The following is a 19116-nucleotide window of genomic DNA, read 5'->3' on the forward strand; positions in this document are numbered from 1 at the left end:
TTGCACCACTGCCTGGTGGGCATCAAAGCCCAAAGGAAACAGTCCCTATGGCAGCTGGGATAGGCTCTCAGACTTTTGTAATGAGTGCTCAGCAGTGTTCTTACCTTTATTGTGTGTGTGATCTGAAAACACACACGTACACAAATAAGACTGTTTTGATATGTTGGTGAGTTTGTATGGAAGGAGCTTTTGTGCATTTTGTATTTAGATGTTTGTGAAAAAAAGAAGGTTCTAAGAAATGTGTCTTTGCAGGAGTGAAAAACTAATGTGCAAAGCATAATCAGCTTCATTGTGGTTTCCCGGTCAAAGGAGACCTTCTTTTCCTCAAGAACGATAAAATTTGAATGCTTTCTTTGTTATTAGAGAACTGTTTGAACATCCACTCGAGTAGCCTGGATCCTGTCTGCTACAGTATTTGTCATCTTAATGCTTTCATGATATTTGCTGAATAGTACATTTCTCCAAGAATGAAGGACCTCTAATAAACATATTCTTCCAAGTAACATAACCTCTTAAAGGTGGGAAGCTCGGTAATCTGAGGACAAAGAGCATTTCATAACATTGATTAATACTGAAGCAATCAAGCTGGCTCACTATTGTATACACAAATACTTTTTTAAAGGCTCCGTTTGTGTTTATCATAGCTTTACTGTTTGCTTTATCTATGACAAACTAATTATAGCTTTTAATCATTTTTACACAAAAAGAAACTGAAGCTACATCCAGTGAGCTGTTTTCATCATCACGTTGGGCTTTTAGTATCAGCCTCAAGGCTTCAGCAGCGGTGGGAAAAGTCAGAATTAAAATATTTAAAAAAAGATAGATACTATATTTATTCATATAAATGACTGTCTGGTCACTTCTAATTAAACTGGTGAAAAATAAACCAAAAATCAAGCACAGTATCAATCAATGATGACACTTCAACAAATACAATTTCTTGGAAAATGAAATTTATATATAAAAACAATCTCCATGACACACACAGAAGGCTAACGAGGATTCTCATACATGAAATTAGATACAATACTTTTCAAAATGATCCTTTACAAGTCTGCGAGAGCGCTGTAAATATTAAAATGGCCAGAAAGCCCATCCTCTGTCAGTCGGTTGGTTGGTTCGAGGGTCAGCTCCTCATAGATTTGTCTCTTCTGTCCTCCCTCTTGCTTTCTTGTCTTCTCCATCACTATGCTGCAGCTCTAATTTGAACATATCAGTATTTTTTGTTATTAAATTCTATAATTCCCTGCTTTTTCCTGCTTACAGCCCCTGACCGAGCCCCAACACACATTCACAATTAGCCGAATTCTTATCATTTATCTCTCCTATTTTGGCTTCCTTAGTTTTATTAGAAATCCCACCCTCCTGCTCCCATGAGCAATCTGACCCCCAATACAACCTCCTCACCTTAATCTTTCTGCTGCGTTTATAAACTGCCCGATAAAGTGTTCTTCTCTGTGTTCTGCGTCTGGTTTTTGGTCGGTAATGTTCCTGTTTCTGCTCCAAAGAACCTCTCCTGGTCTCTGAATGTATTATCTGCATTGACTGAGTGGATATGTTATCAGTCTGTGTGTGCTGTAAATCCACTGGCTTCAGTTTTAAACACAGCATTAACAGTGTGCAGAGCAGAGACGGTTTAGCTTGTATCTGACCCGTTTATTCTAAATAAAAACTAAACTCCGTCTGGACTCATGGTGTGAAACTAAGCACAACACTTGATCTTAGATGTAAAGCATAAAATAAATATTTTATGGCTTAAGCAACAATAAATAATCTGTTACATGACGTATCAAGCAGCAGTAATACTCGCTGTACCACTCAGGGTACTCTTTGTAATGGCTTGCCTTCTCCTTCCTGGAACTACAATTTCATCTTTATTGTAAACCCATCACGGGCTTCGAGCTCTAATAAATAATATTCTACAGCTCGAATCTACACTCACATTAGGAAAAGTATGTAAAGATGCTACATAATGGATCACGTCAGCTCTGTTGAAGTGTCAGTGTTCAGATGAGGGGAAATCTTTTTAATCCACCTGTAAGACAAACACAGAAAGCAACCCGACAATCTTACACTGCTGTAGAGCACAACAGCTGCCCCCCCGACCATCCAATAAACTATTAACCCTTTACATCATAAACCTTTTTTTTTTACAGCATCATGGCCAAATGTATGTGGACACCCAAACCCAATGCCCCTAACAACAGCCTCTGCTCTTCTAGTTTTGTAGTTGTGTCCATCAAACTGGATGGACATTTGCACACACGAGATCCATCGCCAACACAGCTCCTCTGCACAGCGCTGGCAGTAGCTTTACTATTCGTCTGCAAAATGCTACTAAATGGGTAAAACGAGTAATTCTCAGCATTTAAAGAAGATCTGTTGGGCTGATGTCCAAATGCAGTTTAAGTCTTGAGCTCTAGAGTTGCTGTGCAAGGTTCACAGATCAAATTAACTAATATTTCATTAAGATAAAGGTAAATAAACTGTTTTAGCTCCCTTTAAGTAAAAAAAAGTGTTTAAGAGCTTTTGGCTCACAGGGTTTTAGGAAACTTGAGCCACATTAAAGAGAAAATAAGGACAAGTTCTTAATGAAAAACCTAAAAATGAGAAAAGAAACACACAAAGTAAAAAAAGAAAAGAAAGTCCATCCTTGTTTCAGTTTCAGCTGATCTTTGATTTTTGACCAACTAACATGATAAGAAAGAAACTTTCATTTCAGCATCTGCATTTTCTTTCTGAGTTAAAAATATCGTAATCATGTCATTTGATTCCCCTTAGTGGGATTGGGTTAAAAATGCAGTGCAGACTGTTTCCATGGTTAAAATGGCCAAAAACCCCTTTAAAAACTGCCCGGTGACAAAAAGAGGCATCGAGTCTGTCCACATACTTTTGGCCGTAGTTCTTAATTCTGAATCGCTAACACGGATAAGGTCACAGGCGAGGTGACGTGTGCGTGATTATACAGTATGATCCACCTTACAGTATTCTGTTACAATGACACCGTAAAAGAATAGATAATCTGGGAAAAATAGTCTATGGGATATGTGAAAACTGCAGATCTGCACTCGGAATTCAAGATCAGAAGGAATAAAAAAGCTAAAACTTTTCACTTGCTATTCTAATGAAGGGCACAGATGGTAAACTACAGAGAAATGCTGCCGCCGTGATCTGGATGAAGCCACTTAGTCCCTTTTCCGTGTCTGACCCCGGAGTCTTTGGGAGTTACCGGCTGGCTGGCTGACATGTGCGCTTCCAAACATCACTGCGTAGCCCTTCACCATTCTCAATGGTCTGCCCATATTTGGTCTTTAAAAGTCAGTATTCATGTGTAAAAAAATATAAAATCAACTCACAGACAACAAAGTCCAGCTGAAAGTCGGAATAATTCCAGTTTAAATGTTTTAACATTTGCTTTTTGGTATGGAATGGAGAAAAGAAAAGGGGACGTGTAGTGCCTGGGAATCAGAGATGTTTGGAGTACAGCTGCTGTTACCTGATTGTGCTTTTCACAGAGGATTCATGATATAAACACTCGCTAGGAATCTCAACTGGCCTGAGTGGAGGCTCAATGGCATCAACCAGGATGGATGATGAGGATGAAGGTTGAGGAAAGATGCCTGGAGAGCAGTCTGACGAAAAGGGGAACATCTGAGAGACTGGGTGAGTATTGCACATCAAGTATAGCCGTCTTTTGCGACTGCTTCAGTTGATGTTTCAGGACGTTTTCAGGGCAGCTGTGCAGAAAGGATTGAAACGCTGAGGAGACAGGGCCGTCAAACCCTCGACCTTGAACCCTCTGCATGCAGGAACTGCACTAAAGCAGCTTCTCGTATAACTTCAAAAGACGATTGCACGTACCTGCTGCACAACCAAAATCCCCAAAGTCCAGAACCCGAAAAATGAGAACAGGAGGAAAAAATAGAGGAGAAACTTTGAGCCAGCCTCTCTTTGTTTGGGCTCCAACAGCAGCTGATGGTGATCCTGGAGGAGTCTGCTGCTAGCCCAGCTGTATCTGTCCAGAGTACGTCGTCAGGAGGAGCATGATGGAGAAGCCCGTCAGCAGGCCGGCGTTCTGGATGCCAAAGGTGAGGAGGAAGCTGCTGCCGCCTGCATCCTCTTCCTCACGACTCACCTCGTTCATCTCTGGAAACTGTGACACATAAAACAGAGTGTCACTTCGTAAGTATCTAACGAGTAAACAAGAACAGCTCGACCTTATTCAGCTCAGTCACACCAACTACTACTCATTATCTTACCCCTCATTCAAATTGTTCAATCTTTCAAAGTCCAACACATAAAATATTTACAAGGACTCTCCCCTTTCCTAACCAGCTGTTCAAACCTTCTGTTTGTAATAAACAGCCAATCAGAAGAAAGCTGGCTTAGAGTGGGAGGAGCAAAAACAGCTTGTTTCAGAGAGAGGGTAAGCTTGGAGGCAATCAAGGCTAAGATGAGAAAGAATCATTCAGGATTATTTTTCTCATTTATGGTCCAAGAATAAAAAATGTGAATCTGAAAATGAGCAGCAGAGCTCCGCCTCAGGTCAGCTGTCAGCTTAATCGCACATGTTTCAATATAAATATATTAACACAACCTAACGTGAAGGATGTAACAAAAACTGCAAAAGCAAACTGACTAGCAATCAGTGTACAGACTGTATAGTACAAATCATTTATTTCATTAGGCACCTTTTAAGTTTATTACATAGAAACATAATGCACAGCTTTTAAACTTTCTTTGAAATATGACTCTTGGACATCCTGTACAGTGTCTGACAGTGAGAATTTAAAATAGACTTTTACCGCTACAAATAAATTCTGTACTTCTGATTGGATTTTTACTTGTTTATTATTTTTATTTCTCAGCATAACCAACTAAACAGCAACACGAGAACATATTTCAAAAGCCCACTACCTCAAGAGACCCATCTGTGTTGATTTAATCTCATAGTTCACAAATCACTGACCATGTCTGCCAGAGCGATGTAGAGGAACATTCCTCCTGCCAGGGCGAAGATCCAGTTGGGAGAGAAGCTGTTACCGGCCAGGATGCCAAAGCCCATGCCCAGGTAGCAGCAGCAGGCCGACAGGAAGTTAAAGAAGAGAGCCTGCTGTATGCTCATGCCGGCGTTCAGCAGGATCACAAAGTCTCCTGGTAGCAGGAAAACATGCAACAGAGTCAGAACAGCTGACGTTTCAAGTAGTTTGTTTTGTGACAGCAAACAAAACATATCCATTAAATTCATTAAGAAATGTTCTCAGGAGATCTTATACTAAAGGGCCAAAAGGAAAGTAGCTGGGGTTAAGCTTGCAGCCTGATTATCTCGGCATTAGGGACACCCGCCCGCTCAGAGTCCGCCCTGACTCACCCAGCTCATGGGGGAACTCCTCGCACAGGATCGCCACCGAGGTGCTGATGCCCTGGAAAACAGAGGCGGTGAACGAGGCCCCGATGGCCAAGCCGTCAATAAAGTTGTGCAGGCCGTCGCTCAGTGTGATCATCCAGGCCAGCGTGCCGATATCAGAGTAGGTCGTCCCCTTCAGCCAATAGCAGCCGCCACCACTGGTGCCTGACCGGCCACCGCTGTCTGGACTCTGAGAGTCCTGGAAGGAGCGGAGGGAGAGAAACCGGTGGTTCCCACTTTGTAAGTTAAATTTCTTTAGATCTGATTATTTCAACAAGAGTGATTTTGTTGTTTTTAGGTGTGAACCTCCAGTCATAAACTGACACTGTCCACATATACAAAAGTTAATTCCCATTTTCATTTTCTGCGTTCCTCTTCTTTTAAAAGTCCAGCAGACAAGCTGCTCTTTAAGCTGTTACATCCATACCTGTGGAGTCTGTGCAGGGCTGAGCATGAGCTCGCCCTCCCCTGCGTCCACTTTGCCCAGAGCCAGGCTGCTGGTTTCTCCGTTCTGCTGCAGCTTCTCCTTCTCCCCCTCCTCCAAATCCCTGTCAGGGGTTGAGTAATGATCTGCACCGGGGTAGTGGCTGTGGCCGTGGCTCTGAGAGACAGGCGGGGAAAAATCTCAGCACATTCTGATTATTGTGAGCAGCATCTTCCTGACAGGTGAAATAACCTCAACATCTGGTTAAGAGGAGGTGCAGATAAGAGATCTGACTTAAAAGTTGAAGATGTTCCTTTTTGCTTTTGTCGTATTTGCTGGGACTGAACAGCTGAAAAGGCCGACCACGTGATTTTAACCATTTTCTCCTTCAGTGACTCAGTGAGGTCGAGTTCTGTGAACTGTCTGCAAAGCCAACGAGGAATGAAATCTGCTCAAAAGCGTGCAACAAAGTCGCGAGTAAACCACAGCACAAAGTCACTGTTTCACTCAAGGACACGACACCAGATCCGGAGCTCCTTTAGCTCGTAAAATTGTTAGCAGTTAACTAGGTTGGACTGAAAAAGAGCAACCACAAGGTGGAGCAACGGTCCCACAATCACACCCCACAGTTTCTTTTATTGGCTTGTCATTTAAAATTTTAGATTTAAAATCGAGGAAAATCTACAAAACGAGTGCTGAATCTGTGCAAAGTTATTATTTTTAACACTGAAACCGTTACAGTATCCACTCTGAGGCTTTTCGGGTTTAAGGAATTTAATTTTCTAAGAGCCGATGACAGGACACCCTGCTGTATCTTTTTATAATGGAGAACTTTGAAATACAAACACATGCTACACACCACCTATCAAATTGCACCACAGCACTGGCTGCAATATTCAGTGTCTACAGCTTATATAGGTATGCATATATAGAAAACAAGCTTTGCGTATTTGAGTTTATGGTGTTAATCTTTCAAATATTTTACTGTTTTCACAAAACAATGTGTAAAAGAAGAAGAGGGTGAAAGCGGTCGCAGGCAGCTCAACATATTTAATAACTGATATTTAATTAGCAGCGACATCTGAGTGACTGAAGCTGTTAATTTATAGAATTTCACCTGATAAACTGCCGAATAAAACTTTTCTGCCGCAGTTGTTCCCACTTCCGAGGTGCACAGGGAGGAGAGGATGAAGATCCAGGTGGTGTGAACTACGACCTCTCCGTGAGCTTCTACAGCGATTCAAATATTTTATTTACCTTTTCGGAGAACCTTTTATCAGGCATCTTCTAACACATGAGCGCATCTAAGGTAATAAATGATTTATTCCAAATATTTTCATTTATTTTTTAAAATGTCTTTTTAAGTGGATCTTCCTGAGCAGTTGCACTTCTCCCGTTTACAGACCACATATTTCACCATCAAGGTTTTCTATTGGTCGCTCCCCTTCGTCGGGACCAATGACTGGGAATATATCACGTGACCAAATGTCCATGACGCGCCATGTGGTGCCTCATTGGCTGTTACGTGTGTGGAGTTAAATGATTGGCTCTTTTTCTTTCTTTTTTTAAACGTCTCTATCGATCTCATGCCCCGATGAAGGCAAAAACACGAATGTCTGTCAGCAAAATCCTCTTTTGAGTGATTAAATTATTCTTCAAAGTCACGGAAAACAAGAATGTTCAGGTCATCTCGCCTTCCTATTATGTCTAAAAGTCACGAGAACATTTTCAGGTGTCTCATTTTTCACTTTAGTACAGTATGTACAACAAAGACTACAGTGCATAATGTACACTGTATTAGCAGCACCTCTGGCTTCAACTCCAGCTAGTGACTTTGCAAACCTCTGTGTCAGTCAACAGATGGGATCAAACACGCGGTTTGTAAACTGATGATTCAACGCTGCAGGCACTTTCCCAGTTCTTTCTCTCAGTTACTGAGACGACAACACCCTGTCCAACTAGTGTAACCTGCTGCTGCTGCTGACAATAAATATTTCATTGTGTGGCGTGATCACAGCAAAGACGAATCAGAAACATTAGATGCTAGCCTGAGAAACACATGAAGGAGTAACCAGGGATAAACTATTCCCCACTCAGCAGAAACATGACGAGAAGACACTTCAAGCCTTGCCAGGTGTCTGAACAGTTTTAAAATAGTGAACAGAGCACAGCTCAGGCTTTTGCAACACACTGTGAACCACATTTGAAAATAATTACTCTTTCTCAACATTTGCACGTACTTTCTGTAATCTTGGTGACTGGTTTGAACGACAGCGACTATCTAACAATAAAATAAAATAAAACACAATGAAGTCAATTTGTATCACTCTTGGTATACACTCACCCCGTTTTTTTGCTTTAGGAGCACTCTGAGAACTTTTTCAGTGAAGAAGAAGAGGTAAAAGCCTCCGAACACCACGGCGGACTTGGACACGTAGAAATCGACCATTGGGTCAAATCCAAAGGCCTAGCATGCAGAAGAAGATGATGTTAACACGTGCAGCAATGTGTTGCAATAAAGAATGCTTTCATGAAGGGCAGTGGTTCAGGATCAGAGGGCCCCGATCCAGGATCAGAGGGCCCCGATCCAGGATCAGAGGGCCCCGATCAGGATCTGAGGCCCTGAATCACTGTCCTTTGTGTTTCTTGCAAAAATCGTATTAATTTAGTTGAATTTAAGTGAGGACTGACTCACAGCTGATTGATGTCTGCAAGACAATTTAGACTATTAATGTCATTTCCAATCAAAAAACCTTGATTTTCCTTAATGCTTGTGCTGTCTATGGTGACTATAAACTTTAAAGCAGATTATTCTGTTGTTCAGTGGTACATACAATAAAAACTCATCCTACTCACTGTGAAACTGTGATTTATCTCACATTAAGTGAAAGGAGAAAAAAAATAACTAGTGCACATAAATACATGTGCACAAGGATTTGAACAATGACAGTTTATCATTTTGTCCTTGCACATCACCACAGTGGATTTTAAAGTCATCAAAATGTGATTTAAATGCAGAGTTTCAGCTTTAATTCAAGCATTAACTGTTTAGGAATTACAGTTATTTTTATATGTAGCCGCTTAAAACTACAACATTTTAAATGTAAGGACTAGAAACTGAAAACTGCCTTACTGGGTTGAGATCAGGTGACTGACTCGTCCACTGAAGAATATCTAATATATAGATTATTTTTTGGAGACTTTTGGAGAAACCTTTTAGTAATATGAGCAGAGAGTACAGCCCAGCACACGGTACAGAACTGAGAAAAAACTCTAGTGACCCAGTTCCACTGGCAGCCATACATGCCCGTGCTTGTTGGGCATGTATGGCTCCACCATGCTTGACATATAATTTGCTACACTTCTCCAAACTTTTCTCTTCCCATTCCGGCTACATCGGTCCAAAGAATTTCATTCCAGAGCTCTTCGGATTCTTTCAGATATTTTCTGGCAAAGTGTAATCTGGCCCTCCTGCTCGTGAGTGTAACCAGAGGTTTGCACCTTGCTGGAAGCCTTTTGTATTTACGTTGATGAAGGAGTCTCTTGTATGCAGTTATGTAGTTGTTTTTGTAAACCATGGAAATAATTCTGTGATCATCTGCTTCTCTTGTCTTCTGTGGTATTTCAGGCCTTTTGCTGTTGCTGAGCTGGTGAGTCCATCCTTACTTTTTAAGAATACAGCAGAGTGTTGATCTGACACTCCTAAATGTCTAAACAGTTATTTGTTAAACCCCTTAAATTAAACCTGAACCTCTGCACTTAAGTCTTTTCTTGAATGTTTGACTTGAAATACACTGTGGGGATGGGCAGAGATTAAATTTAAAAAACAAACATGGACCTAACTGTATTTCCAAATGCTTTTTTTTATTTATATTTATATATATATATATATATATATATATATATATATATATATATATATATATATATATATATATATATATATATATATATATATATATATATATATATATATATATATATATATATATATATATATATATATATATATACATATATACATACATATATATACATATATATATTTTTTTTTTTTTTTTTTTTTTATTTCACTGTTCTTTCCAGGAACTACACAGCAGCCCTGCTAAAAATGCACTGCAGCAAACTGAGCCTCAGCAGCACCAACACTACCTCTGGGATGAGCTGAAACAGGGCGTTGGAGTACAGAGTGCCAATGGCCAGGGCTATGAAGTAGAGCAGCAGTCGCTTGTAAAAGGTTTTCTTCATGAAGGGCACGACGCACGCCCCGACCAGCGAGCACAGAGAGATCAGTGTCACGCATAGGATCCCATAGCCCCAAACTGATTAACAGAGGAGAAAGAAGGGGGAAGAAGAGAGAGAGAGAAAGAGGTAATCAGTTTGGAAATAATCTTGTCGGATTAATGACCAGTGTGTTAACCAACGTCATGAGTTTTAAAAAAAGGGGGGGGAGACCAAGCAGTTAACTCCCTGGAAAGGAACAATTAAATGAAATCATCCTGAGAAAAAAGAGACATGAAAGGATTTTCAGGAACAGCGAGCCGATAATCCGCTGAAAACAGCTGAAGTGAGACCACCTTTTACTTGTATTTGAAGATAATCACCAGTTCCTCATTTCCACTGATAAAAAGAAGATGTCATTATAGTTTACTCCAATCTCAAGCATTCACACACACACTCTCGTTTTCATATCTTAGTGAGGACATCTAATTGACATGCTTTCCCTAGCTGCTTACCCCAACCCTAACCATCAAAAACAAATTCCTAACCCTCAGCCTAAACCCGAACCATAACCTAACCGTAACCCTGACACTAAAACCACATTTTGAGCCTCAAACCTGCCTTCAAACTTGTGGGTTTTTGTCCCCACGAGTACAGCGGCATGCCAATTTTCTGTCCTCACAAAGATGTGGCCCACACACGGTTGTTATGATCTACTCAGGTGTGTCTGTACCACTGTCATAGCCTCAGGCTAAACACTGCAGAGACAAAAGGGGGCAAACGAACTTTAAATAGCCCACTCGTAGCAGAAGGAGCAATGCTAACAAGGGGTCACATTTCAGTTTGAAGGACACTTTAAGGGTGCAGTGCTCCATTTCCCAGGGCTCTGTTACACACAGTGAAACACATGACCCCCCCAAACAGTGACTAAAACCATGTTTCAGGTCTGTACAGCTTTTCTAGCATCAGAACAGAAATTCTCTCCTCAGTTAAACAACATAGGTGGCTTAGATCTCAGTACCAGGAGAGCTACAGACACAGGTACACACACACACACACACACACACCAGATCAGAGCAAATTCCACAGGGCCCGAGAAAGCCACAGAAAGGAAACAAAGTCAGAAACAGGAAAGAGTTATGAACACAGGAGAGACAATGGCGAGCTCGGCCAAAGTGCCGCAATTTTGTAAATGACGGCAGGTCAGACCGTTTCCAAGTTTCCTACCAAACCCCCTCACAATCAGCTGTTTTTTGGTATTTTTAATGAAGCCATGAAAAGCATTAATTACAGTACTATAAGCATTTGCTGAATTACACCAGCTCATTATGAGAGGGTCGGGTGGAAAGCACTGACTGATTTTTGATGGCAATGCCATGAACGAAGCAGAGCGTAATCTTTGTATGAGTGCATGAAAGTCAAAGGTCTGCATGTATGCATGTCCCGATGTCAAACCTCTGGCAGCAGCTGCAGGATGGCAGTGGAGAACAGCGTGCCAATGGCAAGCGCGATGAAATAGGTGAGTGCGTATTTCCCAAAGCGCGACTTCATCAGGGGCACGATGAAAACTCCGGTCAGGGCGGAGACATTGATGATTGTCACACTTAAGAAAGAAAAACCCCAAACTGGAGTTGGAGTAACAGGAAGGTACAACGTTAAAACAAAGCGCTGTGAATAACGTGCAGTCATCCATCTAGAAATCCAGCTCAAGCTGTGGATAAAAGATAACGTCAGCCAGATTCAATCATACAGGTCAAGCATTAAAAACAACAACAAAAACATCATGTGGGCTCCGGGTGTTGGATGTGAGAAAACTGTTGTGTGAGTGTCTTATGTCTGCAAGATCAGCAGCTACTTTGACGTTCATGCCAACGGCAGTAGATTTTCCATCACTGCAGAGGTGAAAAAGTAAATTCTCATTATTCCAACAAATGCATACGATAGCATCAGCCTATTTGATGTCAGTTCAAATCTGGTATCAAACAGTCATATGAAAGAAATAAACACCATCTTTCAGTTTTAAGGTTTAAGTATACATATAATTTAAAAAAAAAATCTGATCCTTAGAAGGTCTTCCAGTCATTTAAATACAGCCTCAAATGAACAACAGCGCACGACATATTACACTGTGTCGTTATTTCTTTAACAGTTTTTTAAAACCCCTTCCTGCTTCCTGCAGCCAGGTGCTGCTATTCAAAGGCACACGATTACTTGTTCATCAGCCAGTTTAACCAGCTCGATACAACCAGACATTTTGGCAGTTTGCTGGTTTGGAGCGTTCAGGTGGGCGTTAAAAAACACCATCAGCGATCTTAAAGAACAACGCGTGCAAACATCAATGAGATGAAGCAACGTTGTAAAGAAAAGTGGCCAAAAGTCCTGTGAGAGAGTGATGAAACCATTACTTCCAGGTATTGCTGTTTAAAGATGCTCCTCCAAGCTACTGAATCACTGGGTGCATTTAGATTTTCCACTCGCTGCTTTTGGATTTGACTTTGTTTTGTCAGATAAAAATATGACAGTATAATATGTCGCGTGTTATTGATTGACATTGACCTGATACGTAAAACCAAGAGAGCTAAAAGCAGATGCATTTTATTTTTCATATGACTGTATGCAGCTGCAGCTTATTGATTTTTAAGTACTCAATTAAACTGTTCTTATATTTTCATGGGGTTAAAATCAATGCTCAAACTTGTGTTGACAGATTTTCTGATCAGGAGAAAAACAGGCTGCACAGACAGTTGAATCAGCTAGAAGCATGCACCACATAAATCCTGCAGTTTAATCCACTTTCTGTTCCCTTCTTTAGTTTTAGTAATTATATTGTGATACGCTGCAGCTTTACTCCACCTGGACTCTAGAAAGCAGTCAAATAAAACAATTTAAGTACATGAAGTAGTTGAAGTGCTCACACACAATGCTACAGTTAAATATATCCAGCAACACCTGTAAAAAGAATAAAAGGAAGTAGCCATTGGTTAGATTTTCCATATCCTACAAAACAAATTTTTGGATGCTGTGAGACAACTTCTCAACTTCTTGCTGAGGAAAAAACAAGTAAACAGATGAGCAACAATGGTGATGAAGGGAGATGAGTACAGCTGAGGAAAAGAGATATTTAATAATGTTAAAAAAAAATGCATAAAGGGGAGAAAAACATGAGATTGTATCAGATCAGAAATGGTAAAAAATGGAAATCAGCATCCCGTCATGTTACTAAACTGGATACAAAAGAAAGGATAATCAGGTCATATTTCAAAAAGTATTTCCTCAAAGAAAATCTGCTGCATGCAGATCAGAAGCTGTGACAGTAGTTTCCCAATAGCAGCATCCAGCTCAGCTATGAACCATGGGAACTTTATCCTAAACATTTTAATGACATCAGAAACTCAAACAGAATTTTAGAGAATACAGAGCCAGATGTCTTTGAGCCGTTTAGATGAGTTTGAATCGTTTCCGCTTTCTGATGAAACTATGGTGAAACACTCTGTGGTTTCTGACTCAATAGCAAAACTCTGTTTCCCCACTACTTGGCACCACTGTTTTATATTTCATCATTATTATTTAGTGTTTCCAGTAGCTAATGGACCTACAGTAGCTCTGGTACAGAAAAACAAGAAACACCAACATTCCCATCACTGACTTGATATTGGTTCTTATGTTCAATGGTAACTTTATTGTCTCCAATGGGAAATTGATTTGCTGACTTCGCATCCCTGCTAAGTTTTGCGTCTTTTGGTCTCACACACCCGACACTTTATTAGGTACATCTTCTAGTGCTGGGTTGGGTCCCATTTTCCCTTCAGCATTGCCCTTAACGCTTCATGCCACAGATTCACAGGATGCTGAAAACATTTCTCTGAGATTTTGGTTCATAACGACATGATAATATCACACAGTGATGTCAATCTCCCAAAGGTGCGGAGGTCAGGTGACTGTGGAGGCCATCTGAGCACAGTGAACGGTCATGTTCAAGAAACCAGTCTGAGAGGATCTGATGTTGTGAACCGGAAAACTGTCCTCTTGGAATCTTTTATTAAAAGGGTTGGATGAGGTCAGCGACAATACTCGGGTTGGCTGTGCTCCAATGCTCCTTTGGTACTAAGGAGAACAAAGTGAGAAAATATACCCCAAACAACTAGTTTTGATGATACCTGTGAACTGTAGCCTCAGTTTCCTGGACTGAGCTGACAGGAACAACACCTGATGTTGTCTTCTGCTGCTGTAGTGCATCCGCTTCAAGGATCAACATGTTGTGCGTTTATAGATGCTTTTCTGCATACCTTGGTTGCAACCAGTGGTTATTTGAGTTACTGTTGACTTACTTTCAGCTCTAAGCTGTGTGGCCACTCTCTGATTTCTGGTATCAACAAAACATTTCTTCCCAGAGACGTGCCACTCACTTCATATTTTCTCTTTTTTGGATATTTTTCCTATCAGTCACCTAAATCACCTTTCCTACTCTGATGGTTGGTTCTAACGAGTTGAGATGGAGTACACACCAAAGTGGCTGGTGAGTAACCTGCAAATTCCATGTTTGCAAACTGTCTCCATTACTGCTGTCTAGAGTGTTTCTTTCAAAAGAGGCTCAAGACTTCTGGAAAAATCATCAATCTATTGAGAAATGTTCACGGTGTACAAGAGCCGTGCAGATGAGTCAAAAACCATTTAAACACAGCTGCTGGACACGCGGTTAAGAACATAAGCAGCAGAATAAAGAGAATGTCATCAAACATCATTAAAACAAGTATCTGGTTAAAAAAGGATCATTATTTTATGTCTATTAGCAGCATATCAGTGCTAATGTGAGTCCTTGGGTAAAGCTGGATTATTCACATGATGAGAAAAGAAAAGGTTATTAAATTTCCTCTCTGATACCCGTAAACCTCCAGCTAGGAAAACATCTCTCAAGCCAAAATAAGCTGCCTAAAGAGGAAAGTGTGAAGTGAGCTGAAGCCATGAGGGCCTGATAAGGGAAAACAAATTTGTCAGTGGAGAGTGAGAAATGGAGCCACAGCTCTGGGGCCATTTCTTCTTCACCTGTCAAGGATGAAATAAATAAGGACACCGGCTACAGCACAAGATTCAAGCCCAAAGTCTTTGCCTGCATAAAGAAAGCTGTCGTTTTTCTTTTAGCTGAAGCTCAACAAATGTTTTGGACTTTTCTGAACCGATGATCCTGAGGCCTTGAGCACAAAACATCACATGACTTAACCAAAACCTCCAAGTCTGTGATTAGCTTGCTTTTTATACCAGCCACACACTCCAGAGCCAATTTAGTTTTACTTCATGAAGACTCAAAGGTTTTTCTTTTTCTCTTTAAACAGCAGCCTGCACTGAATTCAGCATTTCCTAGAATTTCTGACAGGATGTGCACGTCAAAGCTTTCCAGCCTGGACTGTCTTTACCTGGATGAGATCTGTGCTGCATACTGAAAACGCTGAGAGAAGCTGGACTGTGGACTCTGACAAATGTGCTGGTTTTTACAGAAAACTGAGAAATGCAATCTGAGCTCTTGGCTAACTGTGCGTGCTTATTTTGGCTTTCACCTCCTTCGGGGACACCATAAAATCACCAGGCAACAAAACACACAAATTTCGAGCTGAGATTTGCAAGGTGTGTGATAATACTTGAACTGACAACAGACATGAACAATGAGGCACAGAAAACCTTGAAAGAAATACAGCGATTGCAGAGGAAGTTAAAAAGAAAATATTTGGAGAAGAAACACTTTCTGGATTTATGCTGTTTTTGTCTGAGATGCTGCTTGGATGAATCCAAATGTGTCTCTTCTAAATAACAATGAAAAACAATGAAAAAGGCTTTAAAAGACATTAAGGAGCAAAAGGTAAACTTTGATCAACACATATGTACAATTTCCACCAGAGGAAATTAAAACATACAAATATGTTAAATATTAGTATTTAGTTGGTGCTCACCTTCAGCGTCTGAGGGCCTGGGGTAGGTGTCGCTGCTTTGCTCCTCCCCTTTATGTGCCCTGCAGCTGCCAGCATCCAGCTGCTGCAGCATGGTGGGGCACAGCTCCTGAAAACCCTGGCCATCCAGCCGCGACTCCTCGCTCATGCTGTAAATGGCCAGTGTGTCTGCAGGCAAGCACTGGAACAGGAAACATCCCCATAAATGACCCACACAAGCGAACATCTCACCGTTGGTGAATTAGCCAGGACATAACCAGGATGCAGTGACAGGTTAGCATGCTTTTCACCTTCATGTGGACTGAAAACACAACACAAATGAGTCTGTCAAGACTCATATTTGGAGTCTAGACTAGACGAAATTAACAGGAAGGCACTATTGCATAACATTGGTGTCACCAATAAAATAAAAAAATAAAAAAAAACAGCATCTGACCAAATAAAAATGATGATTAAATTTTCGACTCTAATGAGTTAATGTTAACAAAGTAACAGTTTAAAATAATCCTTTTTGTTGGGCCTCGTTGTTGCCTCCACCGACTGTGTCATCACAGCACTGTAACATTTATACTGGGCACGCTGAGGCGGGCTGAACCTGCTCAGAGACAGGTGTTGCCCCTCAGAATAAACCTTCATGTTCATGCTGGAACAGAAATAGAAGTCAGAGCTCCCTCTTTATAATCGGAGAATCTGAGCTCTTGAACTGATATATCAATGAAACTAATGTGTCTTCAACTGAGCTGCAACGCATGACCGAGGTCATAAACATCAAGGGGTGGAGAAACAAGGAAAGTGCGTCCCAAAGTGACGTCACAACTGCCACTCACGAGGGCGACAGCACCTAAAGTAGGTGTTTTCACTCAGAGCCAGAGCTTTTTAACAACATCTGCTCTCATTGTAATTATGAAAAGGCTGAAGTAGAGAAACAAGTTCAGAACAGAGTGTTTGATGCAATCAGAAGACTGAGCTTTTGGGATTAGTTGCGCATGCGTTGACTCGGGATGCATGTGGCAGATGTCGCTTTAATCCTGACTTAAAAAGATGGATCAGAAAAACAGAGGAAGACAGAATAAACACAGTGAGTGAAAAATTAAAATTAGGTGAATAAAGTGATCGCTCAGATTTTAATGTTATTTATTGTCATGTAATAAATACCAGTTCATTAGATTTATATTTTTACATGTATTTGTTTGCTACACTGTATTTTACAAAGGTGGGAAAGAAAAGTTGGTGCTGAAAATAATAAAAAGCTTTAAGATCTGTGACGTGGTAGAAGGAGCAGATGCCTCAGTATGCTGCAAAGTCAAACTGTGGAACACCCTGAATATTCTTTGTAGCTCGGCCGGTTATTGACAAACGAAACGTTTCAGTGTCACAAACCAACGCCTGACTCACGTGTGACGTCCTAGCCATCATTTATTTTGGAAAGGTTCATACTTGGCCACCAGTACTCACAGCGAATCTATTCAAAGGCAGATCAACAAGTGAGTGAGTCAATGAGCCACGACACTAAGTATGGGAAATATGCTAAACAGCTCAGCTATCTGGAACCGGTACTGCCTGTTTCTTCCAGACCGGACTAAAGCTGGATTTATGAGTCTACTTCAGAGTCCTGCAAAGGTGCACGAATGTTAGTCTTTAACTTCTATTTGTTATATTTATTCCACAACAGAAATAAAATATGAATTTAAAATGGAGAGAATGAAAAGGTTTTGTACCTTGGAGTTGTTGAACTGGGGAGGTGTGGTTGTTGGCGTTTCAGCTGTGCTGTCGCTTTCACTCTGGCCCTGGCTGAGGGCTGCTAACAGAGATCGCAGCTGAGGGACCGTGATGGTGCTGTTGTCCCCATAGCGGGACAGAAAGTCCTGTAGCACCTGGGCAGGTGACTGCGTCTGACTCTCCACCTGACCAGTCACCTGGCAGAGCAGCACAGCTAGAGCCAGCAGGAACGCCAAGTCAAAGTGAAAGAGGCTGGTGGATGTAGCGGCACGGCCATGAGGGCAGCAGATGAGCATGTCTTCTTCAGTGGACGCAGGACGTCGATCTGTGGGGAGGACAGAAGCCACAAAAAAGAAAGTTTGAGTAAATCTTTGAAATCACTGAAGAGAATGTGGCATTACCTCGCTTTTTAGGAAACTACTTGGATTGCATGATGAGGACCTGAAATACCAGACTATCAATATCTGTTGGACACATCATTGTTTGTGTGCAAGCACGCGTCGCTATTTGCTGGAAATTCACTATACTGTCTAAACAGCATAGTTTCTGTATGCGACTTCCTGATAAGGTGTGTTAACATTGTGATAGTACGTAACAGAACACAGTAGTAGTAGTAATTTTGACGCATACTGACAATTTTCTGATAGAAAACAAGCACGCTAACAGTAATATATGGGTTGATGTTTCTCATGTTTATCTTATTAATCCCGGCCAATCTGAGCGATCGAGGTAGACGGGCCTTCATCGGGGAGGCCACATCCCAGCCTGCCCGGAGTTTGTCAAAAGGCACCTGAAGGACTCTCGGACCATGAGAAACAATTCTTCACTCTGATGAAACAAAGATTGCACTCTTTGGCCTGAATCCAGGCATCATGTCTGGAGGGAACCAGGCACTGCTCATTACCGGGCTAATAGCATTACTAAGGTGAAGCATTGTGGCAACAGGTACTGGGAGACTCGTCAGTAGGGATGGGAATTGAGAACCCAGTAGTCCAATTCCTTGGAATGGTTAGTCTGCCTGGCTATCCATACTCTAGGCACAATCAGCTGATTTCTGCTCGTGTGTCAGAGGAGGAAAATAGTGGCGCAGTCTACACCGTGGACATTACTTTAATTTTTATTGTATTATTCGATCTACAACAATAATATGCTGCTGTGTGGTTTGGATTGCTCACTATGAAAAAGTCCTGACCCTAAGTTTAATGTCCACACTGAAGTCTTCCTGAGCCCAAGATTGATTCTCTTCTGAATTATGACAACTGAAAGATTTTGGGAGCTTGTAACAGAGCTTCATCCAAAGCAGGAGAAACACTGGTACCAAAACACTCTATAATATACAAAATAACTGCTGCTTGAAGCAAAGCTGTGAACTTCTAATTAAACACCAAACACACAAGGTGACACAA

General features: G+C 41.2%; 1 protein-coding gene across 3 annotated transcripts in view; it reads right to left on the bottom strand.

The window, feature by feature from the left end:
* Positions 1-936: 936 nt before the first annotated feature.
* slc39a14 (solute carrier family 39 member 14) overlaps positions 937-19116 on the bottom strand; it is a 31949-nt gene continuing 13769 nt past the window's right edge. For 2 of the 3 annotated variants that reach the window (XM_085426466.1, XM_085426467.1), the window contains exons 3-10: positions 17710-18035; positions 15995-16172; positions 9984-10153; positions 8176-8298; positions 5835-6008; positions 5372-5606; positions 4970-5154; positions 937-4153 (exon numbers count right to left, since the gene is read on the bottom strand). In XM_085426466.1, the coding sequence (XP_085282592.1) occupies positions 4001-4153; positions 4970-5154; positions 5372-5606; positions 5835-6008; positions 8176-8298; positions 9984-10153; positions 15995-16172; positions 17710-18006 (1515 nt within the window). In that variant the 5' untranslated portion in view covers positions 18007-18035 and the 3' untranslated portion in view covers positions 937-4000. Of the gene's footprint in view, positions 4154-4969; positions 5155-5371; positions 5607-5834; positions 6009-8175; positions 8299-9983; positions 10154-11507; positions 11678-15994; positions 16173-17709; positions 18036-19116 lie in introns of all 3 variants that reach the window. The other variant, XM_085426468.1, reaches the window with a different exon arrangement.

The sequence above is a fragment of the Rhamphochromis longiceps genome, linkage group LG12, assembly GCF_057381845.1.
Source record: "Rhamphochromis longiceps isolate RC_006_pf linkage group LG12, R_longiceps_female_GT1.1, whole genome shotgun sequence".
Lineage (NCBI taxonomy): Eukaryota > Metazoa > Chordata > Actinopteri > Cichliformes > Cichlidae > Rhamphochromis > Rhamphochromis longiceps.